General features: G+C 54.7%; 1 protein-coding gene across 3 annotated transcripts in view; it reads left to right on the plus strand.

Annotated features, from left to right (window-relative positions):
- TRAF7 (TNF receptor associated factor 7) overlaps positions 1–14,623 on the plus strand; it is a 28,094-nt gene extending 13,471 nt beyond the window's left edge. The window contains exons 1-16 of one of the 3 annotated variants that reach the window (XM_041490357.1): positions 735–1,275; positions 1,527–1,643; positions 2,871–2,963; positions 4,655–4,688; positions 5,974–6,157; positions 6,792–6,926; positions 8,000–8,217; positions 8,414–8,487; positions 8,974–9,022; positions 9,142–9,269; positions 10,281–10,363; positions 10,868–10,907; positions 11,190–11,306; positions 12,345–12,467; positions 13,156–13,404; positions 13,949–14,623. In XM_041490357.1, the coding sequence (XP_041346291.1) occupies positions 1,596–1,643; positions 2,871–2,963; positions 4,655–4,688; positions 5,974–6,157; positions 6,792–6,926; positions 8,000–8,217; positions 8,414–8,487; positions 8,974–9,022; positions 9,142–9,269; positions 10,281–10,363; positions 10,868–10,907; positions 11,190–11,306; positions 12,345–12,467; positions 13,156–13,404; positions 13,949–13,963 (1,590 nt within the window). In that variant the 5' untranslated portion in view covers positions 735–1,275; positions 1,527–1,595 and the 3' untranslated portion in view covers positions 13,964–14,623. Of the gene's footprint in view, positions 1–734; positions 1,276–1,526; positions 1,644–2,870; positions 2,964–4,654; positions 4,689–5,973; positions 6,158–6,791; positions 6,927–7,999; positions 8,218–8,413; positions 8,488–8,973; positions 9,023–9,141; positions 9,270–10,280; positions 10,364–10,867; positions 10,908–11,189; positions 11,307–12,344; positions 12,468–13,155; positions 13,405–13,948 lie in introns of those variants that run through there. The other 2 variants (XM_041490355.1, XM_041490356.1) reach the window with 2 other exon arrangements.
- The last annotated feature ends 1,790 nt before the right edge of the window (positions 14,624–16,413 follow it).

The following is a 16,413-nucleotide window of genomic DNA, read 5'->3' on the forward strand; positions in this document are numbered from 1 at the left end:
TGGATTTACCTCATTATAACCATTCCTCCTTAAGGTTTATGTATTTAGCCAATAAATATGCTGTCTTTAAAGGAAAGACATTTATGCTTTGGCTTCTCAGCATTTCTGAGTTCCTTGGAGCCCGGGATCATAAAAATGAGGCAGCAGAGCAGCGTGAGGAACCAGCAGGATCCTGGTCTGCTCTCCTGCAGCCCAGCCAGGCTGCACTGGGACTGCAATGTGCTTTGTCTCTGGGGAGGGCAGCAGCCTCTGAGCCTCATCTTGCAGCTTTCATTGCTGAATTTCCTGCTGGCCCCACTGCCCTCCTGCATTGCCTTTGTCTGGCCCTGGCTCTGCTGTCACCCACTTTCACCCAGGGCAGGCACACAGAATGCAGCTCCCAGGGCTCACATGGAACACAAGGAAAAGTGTTTTTTCCCACAAGGTGCAGGGCAGGAGCTCAGCAGAGTCTGGTGCCTGCAGCTTTCCCTGTTCCCTGGGCAGTGCCTTGGCTGGGCCAGGGAGATTCCCTTTTCCAGTGGGCAGTCAGGGATCTCCAGAACTCTGGGCAGTGCCTTGGCTGGGCCAGGGCCAGGGAGAGTCCCTTTTCCAGTGGGCAGCCAGGGATCTCCAGAACTCCTTCCAGCCAACGCTCCTCAGGGCTAGGGACTGACAGAGGCTGCAGCCGAGCCTTGGAGCGTGTGACACGTGCACATGCTCATCCATCATGCCTCTTCTGAAGTGTCTGAAGCTTCTGGCTTCGTTCTTCCATGTCCAAGCATGCATTCTGCTCATTGAAGAGCTTTATTCCTCCTCTCTGCACCTTTTCCAGTCCACCAGCAGCATCCCTCCCAGAGTAACCCCACAGTGGCTGCGCTCCCAGCTGCACTGGATCCTCAGATCCAGTCTCCCACGGTCTGCAGCCTCCAGTGGTGCTTTGACACCGAGTGGCACCTTGGCTACGTGCTGCTGGTTGGTATTCCAGCAGCAGCACTCCCTCAAAGCCAATCCCCAGGCTGCCATGGCAGAGGATCTCTCTGGATTGGCGCGCGGTGTCCGCTCCGCTCTCCCCTCCCGAGCAGGAAGCGGCAGAGCCGGGCTCACAGAGAATTCAATAGAAGGAAGTCTCCACACTTACGCAAAGAAATTTGGCAGAAGTTAGATAGTGAGTGCAACAACAAGTGCTGCTGCAGAGATTACAGACATTGCAGGAGCTGGAGCAGTCTCTGGGGGAGATTTACAGAGCTTTCCATGAAGGATTAATTCTTGCAGACCGTTGCTTGGCGGGTGTGCACGGTAAGTGTGCAGGGAATGCACCTTGGAGAAGGTGATGTGCTGCAATTCCGATGTCAGCCGGGCTTAGGGAGTTAAACCCGAGTGATTCCTGTCTCTGGGCACGGTGCAGGGAAGGGCACACAGCAGCAGGGCCGCTCAGTGCAGCCGGGAGTGGAGCAGCTGAGTGTTGTGGAGGGGGAAAACTGAACCTGCAGGCTCTGCCCGGAGCTTGGGAATGATTTGCACTGACCAGAGCTGCTCTGTGTCCGCAGCCTCCCATCAGCACCCCGCGCCGCTCCGACTCCGCTATCTCCGTCCGCTCCTTGCACTCCGAGTCCAACATGTCCTTGCGCTCCACGTTCTCACTCCATGAGGAAGAGGAGGAGCCAGTAGGTATTTGGGATTGCCTGAAGGAGCAGGATTAGGAAGCTCAGTGTCAAAAGAGTAGCTTAGTGGGCTGTTGTGAGTACACAGAGCTCGCAGGGGCAGATTTTGTGCAGTGCCTGGATCAGGCTCCTGCTTTTAACTTTGTTTCCACCACTGACTTTGCTTCCTCGTGTACCATTTCCCTGACTGGAAAGCGAGGACAATGGTGAGGCTTTTCTGCTTCTCAGAAAAACTGTAAGTCTATGCAAAGTCCTGCTTGATTCCCTGGCCCTGCAGCAGAGCAGGGCGGGTTGCGAGGCTCAGGCTGGTGGTCTGGCCCCAGGCAGCAAAAAAAATACAATTCCCCATGGATTTGGAAGCCCATCCCCATTCAGGGCTGTGTGGCACCCCACTGACTTGATTGTAAGCCCCAGGAGGGTGCAAGGAATTGTCTGCATGCTGGGGGAGGATACTTTTAAACTGAGCTTAGCTTGTGACCCAGTAACCAACCCCAAACTGGATGAATAAAAGGTCAGGCGGCGTTCTGCCACTAATCTGGGATAAGAGTTTGTTTCGGATTTGGGAACCCAGGGGGCCTTGTTTGCATTTCTGAGAGCAGCACAGGATGAAAAGACAGAGGGAACTGCAGAGATGGATTGGAAATGCTCTGAAATGTGAGCATGGAGAGCCGAGGTGCTCCGGGCGGACGTGCTTGGAGCCCTGTGCTGGCTGGTAAACAAAACTGGAGAGATGGGCCCATTGCAGCAGAAACAATGTTGTTTGTGCTTCCTGAGGAGTGAAGGAGCCCTTCCTTCAGAATACTTCAAAAACACAAGAGTGCAGGCTGCTTTAAAATTGCTCTTAAGCTCAGGCTTAGTACAATTTTGACAACTCTGTGCTCAGGCCAACCAAGGAGAAAGTCCCAGCCAGTGCAGCTCATGCAGTTCTGGTGACAATCACTGGCAAAGAAGTTGGTCTGTGCAGTTTGCTGTCAGGTGCTGATCCTGCCCGATGCTGTTGGCCCCCAGTTTGTGACGAGCTGAGGATCTCCAGCCATTCCCAAGTTCATTCTTTCCCTACTGGAACTCAGCAGATCCAGACAGAATTTCACATTGATTAAATAAAACCCTCAGTGTGCCCCAGGCTCCCCGAGGCTCAGCACGGAGGGATTGTGTTATTCCTTCTGCAGAGCTGCAGGCTCTTGGTTTGGACTAATCCACGCTGTGTGTGTCCCTGTGTGTGCCCTGCAGGAGCCCCTGGTGTTTGCAGAGCAGCCCTCCGTGAAGCTGTGCTGCCAGCTGTGCTGCAGTGTCTTTAAGGATCCCGTCATCACAACCTGTGGGGTAAGGCATGGCTCTCCCAAATATCCCGTGTGAGCCGCAGTCAAACCTGGACTGTCCCCTCTGTCCCTCCCTGGGGACTGTCAAGCAAAACTAGGGCTTGCTTAAAGTGGGATGGCTTTTCCCAGGAGAGCTGTGCTGTCAGCCACCCCATCCTGGCCATGTTCAGTCTCCTTCCTGTGGCTTCCATGAGGTCAAAAACTCCTCCTGAAGGGCTCTGCAGGAGCTCTGGGCACCCCAGGAATGGCTGTGCTTCAGTTGTGAAGGAAGAGTTGCTTATAAAACAAGAATGGCTTGAAGCTTCATTTAGTTAATGCTTGCAAAGGGATTTGAGATCCTCAAATGAAAGGCAGGGGTGTTATGAATATTCTTCTGGATTCCATTTTCCTGGGATGTAATAGAAGCTGTATATTATTCCTGTGCTACTTGTGAAGAAGGATGGCTTTGAGATGGCTCTAATGCTTCTGACGTGATCTGATCACCAGCATGGGGCTGTAGCCACAGCAGCAGAGCTCAGGATTGTTTATTGCAGTGAGGGTGCTATTCCCCCAAAGTGCTGGAAGCTGCTGCAGTTTGGCTGCACCATTCCAGTAAGCAGCTCTGCATAGAGACACTGAGATTTACTGGTTAATGTGGAAAAAAAGGCCACTGCAGGAAGCAGCCTGGCTTCATCTGCAGTCCTGCTCTGGCAGCTCTGGAGGGAGCTCGGTGCAGCTGTGCCGGGCAGGAAAAGGCCATGGGAGCAGGGCAGCAGATAACAGCTCCAGAGGGGGACTACAGCCCTGCCAGGAGCTGGCTCCAGGGCCAGGGAACGTGGCTGAGGAGGCTCCAGGGAGTGCACGGGGCAGGATCAGGACCAGTGAAATGCTGCAGCCTTTGTGTTCATTAGTGTGTTAGACTGTGTTTGCTACTTCGTCAAGTTAAACTGTCAGAACGGAGAGGGGAGCTATTTAAAGTGCTCAAATTTACAGAGCATTTAATGGGCTTACAAAGCAGCCATTCCATCTGCCTGGCAGCAGGACAGGGCAGCTTCTGCTGCCTTGAGAGGGCTCCAGAGGGATGGATGTGGTGGGCTGACTGGGCAAGGACAGGGAGAGGCCAGGCTTCCTTTTCCCCCAAGGGCTTCTCAGGGGAATGAGAGAGATGATGTGGGCTGCAGTGGAGGGTGAAGCAGAGAAACCCTGTGCAGATGTGGAGGGTAGGAAAGACTTGGAGGGTGAAGTAGAGAAACCCTGTGCAGATGTGGAGGGTAGGAAAGACTTGGATGTGTTCAAGAGCAGGCTGGATGGAGCTCTGAGCCTTGGTCTGGTGGAAGGTGTCCTTGCCCATGGCAGGGAACTGGGACTTGATGATCTCCAAGATCCCTTCCAGCCCAAACCATTCCAGAATTCTGTGATCCCATGAATATCAGAGTGTGGCAGAACATGCCCCTGGCTTTGGCTTGCACCACTGTCATGAACGGAGAGAAGGTCAAAGCTCCAAAGAGTGTGTTCAGGATCTGTGCTTCACCCTGAGCTGCCTGAGCAAGCAGCTGGGGTTTGCCCTGTGCTGCTGAGCTAAAACAGGCAGAACAGCTGCTGAGGCTCCTGAGGCACAGGCTTTGGTGTCTCCCACCTTTCCCATGGGTAGCCACAGGGAATCGTTTGCCCGCTCTCGTTTTACGCTGACGCTGCTGTTCCTCTCTGTCTCCACAGCACACGTTTTGCAGGAGATGTGCCTTAACATCTGGTGAGTACAGAGCTGTTCTTGTGTGATGCAGCCAAAACACTGTTATTTCCTGGTTGATTTGCTTTCACCTAATGAGAAACCTGCAGAAAAAATGTCCAAAGGGCTTAAAACAAGCTGTCAGTCAGGCGTGCCACTGCAGCAGTGAGGGGCTGGGGGCCAGTGGTGCACTCTGGAGCATGGGCACTGCAGCAGGGCTGGGCACAGGATGTTCTCAGATCCTGGAAAATGCAGTGGATAATCCCAGGATAATACATGTCTCGCCCAGAGCTGACCCACTGATTTCAAACTGAAAGCTTTCTGTGGCTGCCTGGATAAAGAAGCAGGACCCACGTTTGGCATCAACCCCTTTTCCCCATCCCCTCAGTGCCAGGCTCTGGCCCCTGACTGAGCCCCACTGAGCTGCTTTAGCCCACTCAGCTCTTCCAGAACCCTGGGAGAGCCCAAGCCCCTGGCTGCTGGCCTGGGCTAACCAGCTCCTGCTTGGGTTGGACTTTGGCTGCAAAAAAAAAAGACTTTTTTTGGCACAAGCTTGTGCCCCTCTTGGCAAGCTGTTGTTCAGCACAGAGCCAAGCCATTGGCATTACCAGAACAGCGAGCCCTGAGGAGGCTCCCTGGGGAGTCCTGCAAAGCAGCAGCTCTTTCTGCCTTAAGATTTTTGTGTTCCACATGCAAGAGGTCCCTCTGCTTTGCATGTTAATCCCCTCACCGTGCTCTGCTATATCAACTCCAGCCTACAGATCTGTAGCAAGAGGCTTTGCAATTGCAATCCCCATGCCTGGAGTGTTCCATAAACAGCTGGATGTGGCAGAGCTCAGTTGATGAGGTGGTGATCGGCCCAAGGCTTGGTCTCAATGATCTTGGAGGTGTTTTCCAACTGAAAGGATTCTGGGTTTCAGTGGTTTCTGGCAGCAGGAGCAGAGCCCAGCCCTGGATGAGGAGCAGATTGTGGCTGGGGCGTCTGGTGACTTGTGCTCTCTGCCTGTGAACACTCCCCCTTCAGCCAGCACAAGGCAGTCTGAATCTGTGGGCTTCTTTCACTGGCAGCTCCCTCCAATCCTTATGGATTAACATAAACTGTAACTTTTCCACACCCCAAGACGAACCAAAGATGATGGCTGGCAAACCTTGGGTGAATATTCCTGGCTCTTTCCATGGCCACTCACCCAGGAGTTGGCTCACCTGACCGGGGAAGGCACAAAACCACAATTTCCACGCAGGGACTCTGGGAAACGCTGGTGCCCTCTCTCAGCCCTCACTGACCGTGCCATCCTTCCCTCCCTGGCAGAGAAGTGCCCCGTGGACAACGCCAAGCTGACGGTGGTGGTGAACAACATCGCGGTGGCCGAGCAGATCGGGGAGCTGTTCATCCACTGCAAGTACGGCTGCCGGCCCGCCGCCAGCAGCAAGCCCACCGCCTTCGAGGTGGACCCCCGGGGCTGCCCCTTCACCATCAAGCTGAGTGCCAGGAAGTGAGTGCTCCTTCCAGGGATCCTCCCCAGGGAAAGGGCCCTGCCAGCCTGGCCTGCCCGAGCTGCCCTGCGGCTCGGGGACGTGCAGCTCCTGTGTTTGGCTGTGCCAGGGGGATGGCAGGGTGGCTTCAGGGGACAGCTCAGGGCTGGTGTCAGGGGGAGGGTGCTGTTTGCTGCTCCCTGAGTGCCAGCACTGGGACAGGGGGTGCATTGTGAGAGCGGCCTCCTCACATCTGGGATGAAACTCCGTGGCCGAGGTTAAGTAGAGGACTTGGGATTCTTTTTGTAAGAGGAATTATCTTCGTTATATCCTGTGAATTCCAAATCTACCTCCCTCCCCATCCTGAATGCATTCCCTGTTTTCCCTGTCCATTGCCTCTTGTTAATGGCTGCCTGAAGGCTCAGCCCATCAGCTGCAGAAATAGATGTGCCCTGTGAATATGTGGCCTGTTATTACTCTCAATTGTCTGGCCAAATGAGAATTTAAAGCTGGAATTGCAGTCTCAGAGCAGGAGGCTTTGGATCATCTGACAACCTCACAGGGCTGGTTTGCTCCTCTCCTGATGGTCTGTGTTGTTCCAAATAATTTTTGCTCATTGCTGATTTTCCCTGCCTTTGCTTCTCCCCTGGCCAGGGATCATGAGAGCAGCTGTGATTACAGGCCTGTGCGCTGCCCCAACAACCCCAGCTGCCCTCCCCTCCTCAAAATGAACCTGGAGGCTCACCTGAAGGAGTGTGAGCACATCAAGTGTCCCCACTCCAAATACGGGTAAGGAGCCGATGCTTTTGGGTGGGGAACTGCACCGAGCTCATTACTGAGCTGCTTTTTGGCTGCTGCAGCCTTGGGGTGGCCCCGAGGCTCTGAGCAGCTCTCCCCAGTGCTGTGCATTGGCCTGAGTCTGAGCTGAGGTTGCAGGGGTTGCAGGAGGCAGCCCCAGAGCCTCGGGGTGGGAACAGACAGGTCACGGTGAGGAGGGTGAGTGTACAGGCAGAAGAGCTGGAGGAGAGTCAGAGCATGAAGAGAGGGGGTGAGGACAAGAGTAATTTGAGCACCATGGCTGTGTCTTGCCAACCAAACCTTGTCCCAGGCAAGGGAAGTGCTGATCCACCTCAGAGGGTTCCCTGTCACCCGAGCCCCAGGGCAGCCCCTGCTTGGGTTTACTGTTGCAGCAAGAGGGTTCACAGAGAGTTCTTGCAGCACTGGCACAGGGCAGTGGTGGAGTCCCCATCCCTGAGGGATTTAAATGCCACGTAGGTGTGGCACGTGGGGATGTGGGTTAGTGGTGGCCTTGGGGGAGCAAGTGGACTCAGTGGTCTTGGAGACCTTTTCCAACCCCAACAATTCTATGATTCCATGGTCCTAAGCCATGTCTTGGCAGAGGCGGAGCAAGAGCAGCCCTGGCTGTGCCATGCTGCAGGCCCAAGGCAGCATCTGCTGAGGTCAGCTGCAGCTTTTTCCACTGGTTTTGATGGCTCCTGGTGAACACAACAAACTGACACCACCCTCTGTCTCCTGCCCAAGATCTGCTTTTCCTTGCAACTTCCCAGACAGACAGTCCAGTTTGGGGCCAGTGCCCTGGTCGGAAGAATGGGAGCTGCTTGGCCTACTCTTGTCCTGCAGTTGCCTCTCCCAGCAGGATCAAAGAATCATTAAAATTAGAAAGGACCTCCACAATGATCAAGTCCCCCCTTTGAAGGATCACGGCCACAGAATCCCTGCTGCTGGCAGGAGGAGCAGGACAGCTGGGGCCCCACACAGACCTTGGAGCTCCCCTGAGGAGACAGCTGAGCAAGGAGTCTCCAGGTGAGCCCTGCTCCAGCCAGCATCTGCCTTCCCCTCAGGTGTGCGTTCATAGGAAACCAGGACACCTATGAGACCCACCTGGAGACGTGCAAGTTCGAGGGGCTGAAGGAGTTCCTGCAGCAGACGGACGATCGCTTCCACGAGATGCAGGTGGCCATGGCCCAGAAGGACCAGGAGATCGCCTTCCTGCGCTCCATGCTGGGAAAACTCTCTGAGAAAATCGACCAGCTGGAGAAGAACCTGGAGCTGAAGTTTGGTGGGTGTGCACCAGACGAGCTCTGTGTCAGAGCTGGAGGGACAGGGCAGCTCCTGGGTGGTGCATTGCAGGGTTGCTCTCCCTGCTGATGGCAGCAGTGTGTTTCGGGGTTGGGGGGCAGTGGGTGCCCTCTGCCTGTTCCCTGGGATGCCCCCAGTGGCTCTGCAGTGACTGTGGGCCTGTCCCTCTCTCACAGATGTGCTGGATGAGAACCAGAGCAAGCTGAGCGAGGACCTGATGGAATTCCGCAGGGACGCCTCCATGCTGAACGTGAGGACCTGCAGTTACCTGGCTCTGCCCCTGGCTGGGCTTCTCCTGCAGTGGAGGAGGCTTTGGGGAGAGCCTTCTGCTCCAAAGCCTGGGCCTTTTACAGGAGCATTGTCCTCTCCTCCCTGCCTGCAGAGAGCAGGGAGATAAACAGATCCAAGCAGATCCATGCAGTCTGGTGAATTGCAGAGTGAGGACAGTGTATTCTGAGAGGTATTTCTGGGCCTCTCTGAATACTGAGAGTTTAGTGCAGCTCTGAGGTGCTGGCAGAGTCCTGTGGTCTCTGGAGGGAGGTGACAGAGGGATGTGGCAGTCACAGAGTAGAGCAGAGACCTCTGGTCAGAGGATGAGTTGGCCACTGAGGAAGGGCCCTGTGGGAGTCAAGAGGACAAGAGGGGTTGTAGCAGTGGAGGGGACAGTCCAAGGCCATGTCCAGGGCAGGCTGGCCTGGATGGCTGCACAGCTCACACAGCTTGTTGTGTTTTTCAGGATGAGCTCTCCCACATCAATGCTCGGCTCAACATGGGCATCCTTGGATGTGAGTACCCCCTTGCCTGGGGCTGGGTGTGGGGAGCCCAGGGATCCCCCTGGCTGCTGTCACAGCTGTGCACAGCAGAGCACTGCCCTCCCTCCCTCACCTGGCTCTCCTTTCTGCAGCCTACGATCCTCAGCAGATCTTCAAGTGCAAGGGGACCTTTGTGGGCCACCAGGGCCCCGTGTGGTGTTTGTGTGTGTACTCCATAGGAGACTTGCTCTTCAGTGGCTCCTCAGACAAAACCATTAAGGTAAGAGCTTCCCTCTTCCATGCACCTTCTGCATTTGCACGTGGAACAGAAGCTGAGTTCATTTGTGGGGTGGGTGGGTGTTGCTTCCTAAAGTTTCCTCCAAAGAATCAAATGATTCTTTATGATTATAGTTGGACAAAGTTCTCTGCAAGGAAACATTATGTGCTAGTGAAATTGAGACAAGCAGAGATCTTTGCAAGGCCCTGATTAGAATCTCATTCCTGCAGCTGCTGGTTTTGCTTTATGTGGCATTTGGGGTATTCAGGACTATTTCAGCTTCTGATTTTATGTTCCTTTGTTATAAAAAGTCATCTTAGAACAAAACATTTGTCCCTGATCCAATGTGTCCTTTCCCTGTTTTATGGCATGTTTGTTTTTCTTTGTCCTGTTTTCAGTAACTCAGACTGACAGCACTGCCCTGTGCAGCCTCAGCAGCCCTTCCCAGTGTCACCGTGGTGGCTGCTGGTGGCTGCTGGCCAGGCTGGGGACCCCCAAGGGCTGCCACAGCTAACCCTGCCAGGAGCAGAGCTTTGCTTTAGTTTCCTTGGCTGTAGAGCCACGTGGAAGGAAATGGATATTGCTGTAGATTAGGGAAGGAAAGCAGATTTCTCCCCTGCTCTGCTCTGGGCACCACATTCCTCTTGAGAGAGCAGTGTGTGCTCAGGGAAAAGCCTGTGCAGTGGCAGGGGGAGCTGTGCTGTGCCACTGGAGCCCTGGGATGGGGTGGGAACTGCTCCAGCAGGAGCCTGAGAGCTGCTCCTTTGTCTCAGGGTGTTGTGCAGGTCTGGGCTGAGGGAGCAGAGCTGCAGCAGCTGCTGGCTGTGTTAGCTTCAGCCTGACCCTCTGCAGTGCATTCCCTCTGCTAGCCAAGGGCCCAGGGCTGGCAGGCAGTGCCCAGGGGACTGGCAGTGCCCAGGGGACGGGCAGTGCCCAGGGGACAGGCAGCCTGTTTCCTCCTCTGGGTGCTGAATCCTGCCCAGGCTCCAGCCTCTGCCTTGTGCTCTCTGTTAGGTGTGGGACACCTGTACCACATACAAGTGCCAAAAGACCCTGGAGGGTCACGATGGAATTGTGCTGGCTCTCTGCATCCAGGGGTGAGTGAGGAGGGGTGCCTGTCCCTGGGGAGAGTGGGGACAGCCCTGGGGCCCCTGAGCATGCCCTCACAATTCCCATCCTCTGTCCTGCATGTGCCAGATTAGGCATGAGAGGCATATCTTGCCTCTTTGCTCTGGAGAAATGAACAAAGAGTGTGTCTCTCTGATCTCCCCCATGTCCTGGTTTCCTCCCTTGGTCACCAGCAGGGTGCTCAGCTCCCTGCTCCAAGGGCCAGTCCATCCTGGCCTCCCACAGGAGCTGGGCCTGCTCTGGGTGGGTGTGCACAGCCTTGGCCCAGCAAGGCCATGGCACAGCTCCTATCCCCAGTGCCTGGAGAGGGGCTGGGTGACACCCTGCCATGGCACAGCTCCTGTCCCCAGTGCCTGGAGAGGGGCTGGGTGACACCCTGCCATGGCACAGCTCCTGTCCCCCCAGTGCCTGGGGAGGAGGTGACACCCTGCCATGGCACTGTCCCTCGGTGACCCCCCTTTGTGTCATTGCAGGAACAAGCTGTACAGTGGCTCTGCTGACTGCACCATCATCGTGAGTACGGGGCACCCACAGCAGCAGGGACTGTCCCTCCTCTGCCAGGGGGCACTGATGACCCTCCTGTGCTGGATCCACCCCTGGGCTGGGCTTGGGGCTTCCTGCAGGCTGCATTTCCCACTCCCAGCTCCTGCCTGGGAGCAGGGGGTTGTGCTCTGGGCTGGGGCAGGGTGGCCTGCCCAACCCCTCATGGGTGCTCTGCTTTGGTGGGCTTGACAGTGCTGGATTTGATCTTTTTAGCTTTTCCCAGCTAAACCATTCCATGATTCTTGTTTGCAGGTCTGGGATATTCAAAACCTGCAGAAGGTGAACACGATCCGAGCGCACGACAATCCTGTTTGCACTTTGGTCTCCTCACACAACATGCTCTTCAGTGGCTCCCTCAAAGCCATCAAGGTGCAGCCTCAGGGCTCCTCTGGGGCTGCCTGGGGACCGGGGGTACAAACTCTCAGGCAGAAGTGTCCAAAGAGGAAGGAAGTGGCATTTTGACCTGTAGGTGACCTTGTTGCTAAGGTCTCCTGAGCCACAGAGCAGCCAGCACTGCAGAGGTTTAGCCCATGCTCTGTGCTCAAGGGAAAGCTGTTCTCTGGCTGCAAAAACACTGTATGTCTTCCAGCTCTAAACCTGAGGCTGCAGCTGCAGTATCCTGGCAGTTCCTGAGCGTGTGTGTGTGTCCTCAGGCCCCCAACAGACCTGCCCAGACCACTGGGAATTGTGTCTGGGCTCCAGAACTGGCTGGAGATTCAAGCTGTCTGTTTTGAAACTGCCTCCAAAGGATCTTGAGTCTGCATTCTGTACCTAAAACATGCAGAAATCAGGAACAGCTTTTCAGGCTGCCCTTTAAAGCCTTGGCTAGATTCCTGTGGTTCTGCTTCCAGCTCCTGGTGAGACAGCTTATGGGCCCGTCCATCTGTAAGAGGACTGTGCTCTTTTCTTTATCTGGGGCCTGGAGTGGTTCAGCTCTGGAGAGGGCTCAGGGCTGGAGCAGCCACACAGCACAAGGAGAATTAGGGGCCTTTTGGGTTTGTCATCCCTGGCCGCTTCCTGCCCAGGAGCCAGGCAGGCTCAGAGTGGGGGAAGTGAGATCTGCCAGTCCCTGTGTGCCAGGGCTGGGAGGGCAGCTTTGTGGAAGTGCAGGGCAGTTCCTTGCTGCAGCTGTGGTTTAGGCTTTTTTCAGCCCTGTGCTAGGGAAGGGTCTCTGCCAGCAATAATGCAGGCTCCAGGCTGGCTCCCTCAGGGAATGTGCTTGCTCAGCAGTTTCTGGGTTTTATCAGCCAGTCAGTGGGATCAGGCAATTCCCATCAGGCAGGAGAGCTGGCACAAGGATCCCCTCAAGAGCTGTGAGAGCCTCAGGCAGGGAGGGTGGGCACTGCTGTCCACCCTGCCCAGCCCCACTGAGCCTCCTCCCCCTCTGTGTGTCCCTGCTTTCCACAGGTGTGGGATATTGTGGGCACTGAGCTCAAGCTGAAGAAGGAGCTGACAGGTCTCAACCACTGGGTTCGAGCGCTGGTGGCTTCCCAGAATTATCTCTACAGTGGATCTTACCAGACCATCAAGGTGGGACCCTGGCACTGGTGACAGCCTGAGCCCCCTCTCCCTGTTCCTCTCTGTGCTCTGCTGGGATGTGAGAGCACTGCTGACACGAGGGCTTTTCCTGTGCTGATTCCATCTCCTCAGGCTGGGCCTCGGGAGCTGCTGGGGAGGCTCTCTGGGACAAACTGGGGCCTCAGCCATGGCGCCTCGAGGCTGCCACAGCCTTATCTGCACTGACACTCCTGCTGATAACAGGGCAAAGTCACTGGCTGGCTGCAGAGCTATCATAAATCCGTGTCAGGGTTCCCCTCCTCTGTGCTGCCTCAGGTTCTGATGAATAGGTCACCTCTCAGCATCTGGGGGACACAGGAAAATTGGAAGTGCCCTTCTCAGTGTTAATGAATCTCTGTTAATTTGTCTGCGTTGGGTTTTAGTGCTGTCAAGGACTGGGCTGTGTGTACACATGTGTGCAGTCACACACAAAGGGTGTGAAGTCTCCACACAATGTTCCCAGCCTGGATATTTAAAGTTGGGCAGCTAAATAAGATAACAGGGATTTGCTCTTCAGTGCTGAGCATTCCCAGCTGGATAGCTTTGTACCTAAAGGTGTGACCGGGGCACACGGGGAGCCAGGCTGACTGTGCGTGGCAGAATGGCTGCAAGGGGTCTCCTTGAGAAGGGTCTCACCCTGCCTCTGCTCGATCCCTCTCAGATCTGGGACATCCGGAACCTGGAGTGTGTGCACGTGCTGCAGACGTCGGGAGGCAGCGTGTACTCCATCGCCGTGACCAACCACCACATCGTGTGCGGCACCTACGAGAACCTCATCCACGTACGGGCTGGGCTCTGCCCTTGGGGGTGGGCAGGGCTGGGGGGGTGGCTGCGCCACCAGGGCAGTGTCACCGCCCTGGCCGTGTCCCGCGGCCGCCTCTTCTCCGGCGCCGTGGACAGCACTGTAAAGGTGGGTCTGCTCAGCCTTCTCCTGCACGGTTTGGGCCTGTCCAGTGCTGCAGTCAGGGCATTAAATGAGTTCAGAGTCAAAGTGACAGGAGGGTGGAGCCAGGTGAGGGTTGAGTTCTGCTCCCAGGGAACAAGTGAGCAGACAAGGGGACATGACCTCAAACTGGGCCAGGGGAGGTTCAGGTTGGACATAGGGAAGAATTTCTTCATGGAAAGGGTTGCTAAGGAAGGGCCTGTCCAGGGAGGTGGTGAAGTCCTCATCCCTGGAGGTGTCCAGGAAATGACTGGATGTGGCACTCGGTGCTCTGGGCTGGGTGACAAGGTAGGGATCAGTCACAGGTTGGATTTGATGATCTTGGAGGTCATTTCCAACCTTAACGATTCTGGGATTCTTTGAAACAAGGGGATGGTTCTCCACGGGCGGGAGGTTTCCCTCCTGACAGTGTTGTGGATGCTGGCAGTGCAGAGGAAAACTGTGGGGGATGAGGAGAAGCCCACAGAGCTGCTCAGGAGTCACTGCCTGCCGTGCCATCGTCTGCCCACAGGTCTGGACGTGCTAACGAGAGCGTCACACGAGTCCTGCACACTGAAAGACCAAAAGCTCTCCCCTCCATCGGCCTGTGGGTGACCACACCACTGAAACAACTGCTGCAGCTCCTCCTGCACCGAGCACTGCCTGCTGCTGCTGCCCCTCGGCCGGCGGCTCTCCGGACGGCTCTGCCCCACGGACACTCCAGGTGTTCCCTCAGCTCTGCCCCAGATGATTGGAAAAGGGGAAGCTGTTCCAGTGCCAGTGCCCTCCTCTGCCTGTGTCCCCCCAGCTGGGGTGACACTGGGCCTCGGGGCCAGGCCAGCAGAGCCCTTGGCCAGCGCCAGGATGGACAGATCCGTGTCCTGGTGGGGACAGGCTGGGCCCCTGTCCGTGGCAGGACTGACCCTGGGTGGGCACCTGACCCCTTTCTGTCTCTAGTATTTAATTTTACTGCCAAGGCCGATCCATGTGGGAAGAGGTGTTTCCTTGAGTAGCCAGGTACGATTTTTATGCCACAGCTAGTTCTCAAATCAAGTTCCACAAGCCCATTGTTCACCACCCTGTAATAATGGTCTCCACATTAAAGACAAAAAACCTCCGTTGCATTTTTACTCACATTTTCTACTGTTTTTAAGATTGTAATATAGATTTGATTATTTCTTCATTGACAATAAAAGCAGAAAGAGTTGTTCCTGCCCGGTGTGAGTTATTGCAGGGAGCCAGCAGCCAGCACTGGCCCCGTGGGGTGAAAATTGAAGTGTCTGGGCCCTACATTCCACGGGGGACAGTCCCAGCCAGGCCCCAGCACCCCACAGAGGCACCCAGGGGTGCCCATGGACTGTGCAGCACAAACACCCAGCACGCCACGAGGACTCGGGAGGGCTTGGGGACACAAACAGTGGTGGCAGCCCGGCAGGGGTTTTATTTTTTTATTTTTGTTTAAATATTTGTTGCCAGACTTGGTATAGGAGCAAACGTCTTCACAGCACCACGAGCCATCTACAATTCAGAATAGGAAGAATAAAGACGAGTAGAGGTGAAATCTAAGCACAGAAGAGCAGGGAGCAGCACCAAGATGCAGAGCTGGACAGATGGGATACGATACAGAGTCCATAACTTAATCATAAAAAATATATATATGTATATATCCATCATGTAGAACTTTATGGATTTTTTTTTTTTAGATACATTTTTTTTTTCTTTTCAACAGATATTTTTTTTTTTTTTTTCCAAAAGAAATTTCAAAGTTGTGCCAAACACATCTGGATCAGCGACCACAACAGGAGAGACGGGGGAGACAGGGCAGGGAGGGAGAAGGAAGGAGGGAGAGACCACTCCACATCTCGAGAGAAAGAAAGGAACAGCAACACTTTTGTTTGGAAACCACAAGCAAAAAATGCATTCATCAGGACTCAAGCGACAGAACCAGACTCCAACTCCAGTTTGTACAGGAATTTACAGCGGCGCGTCCCGCGGGACACGCCGGGCACACGCACCCCGCGTGCACATCCACGCACACCACACGCACCCAGACAGAGACCGACGACAAAAACAATAAAAAGAAACCAAACCAAACCCCGAAGACACTCCAAAAGAAATGAAACACCTCCAGTGTAGGAATTAACAAAAACCTCCATAAAACAAGGCACATCCTTTGAGTTCGTAACGGTGGAAAAAGAAAGACGCGACACTGAATCCCAACGGAAAACCCGACCAGAACCGCTCGCACGTACCTTCCACCCAGAGAAAAGGTAAATATTGTGCTAGTCTTAGAATGAGTTTGCCACAAGACACACAGCTTAGTATAATCTAATAGTTTTTCTCAAGCTAAAATCCAGTTTTCTCTTGATTTCTTTTAAACTGCTTTATATATAATTGCTAATATTTTTAAATCTTTTAAATATATATTTGTTAAAGTTTATTTCTTTTTTATTATTTTGGGGTTGGGGGAAATCTGCTTTATATCTTTTTTTTATTTTTTTTTCCCCTCCAATAAATTAATACTTTTATTTTATAGCTTATCACCGTCCTGTCCCCAGGCGGGGAGGGGCCGGGCAGGGGCACGTCCCGCTGCCCCCAGGGCCACCGCCAGCCTTGCCCGCCCCCGCCAACGCCGACCGAGAAAGAAAACAAAGTTTAAAAATCAAAATTAAAAACGGAGCAAAGAAACCCAAGTGCATTTGCCCGCCCGGCCCCGCCACCAGCAAACGGCATCGGTGACACGCGGCTGGCGGAGCCACCGCGCCGGGCAGGGCTTGTGCTACATTCGGGTGGCGGTGACCCGCGGCTGGCAGGGCACGGGCAGCCACCGGACGGGTCACTCGGGAGCCCCCCGGAGCCCCGGCCGCGCTTCGGTCCGGAGCGTGTTGCTTTGTTTCTTCTGTTGGGTTTTATTTCTGTGGTTTTTGTTATTTTTTTTTTTGCTTCTGCAAAAGGGAGTCCTGCCGGAGCCGGCGCCGAGTCCGTGAGCACAATCCT

Source organism: Pyrgilauda ruficollis, unplaced genomic scaffold, assembly GCF_017590135.1.
Source record: "Pyrgilauda ruficollis isolate IOZ18807 unplaced genomic scaffold, ASM1759013v1 scaffold122, whole genome shotgun sequence".
In the NCBI taxonomy this organism is placed as follows: Eukaryota; Metazoa; Chordata; class Aves; order Passeriformes; family Passeridae; genus Pyrgilauda; species Pyrgilauda ruficollis.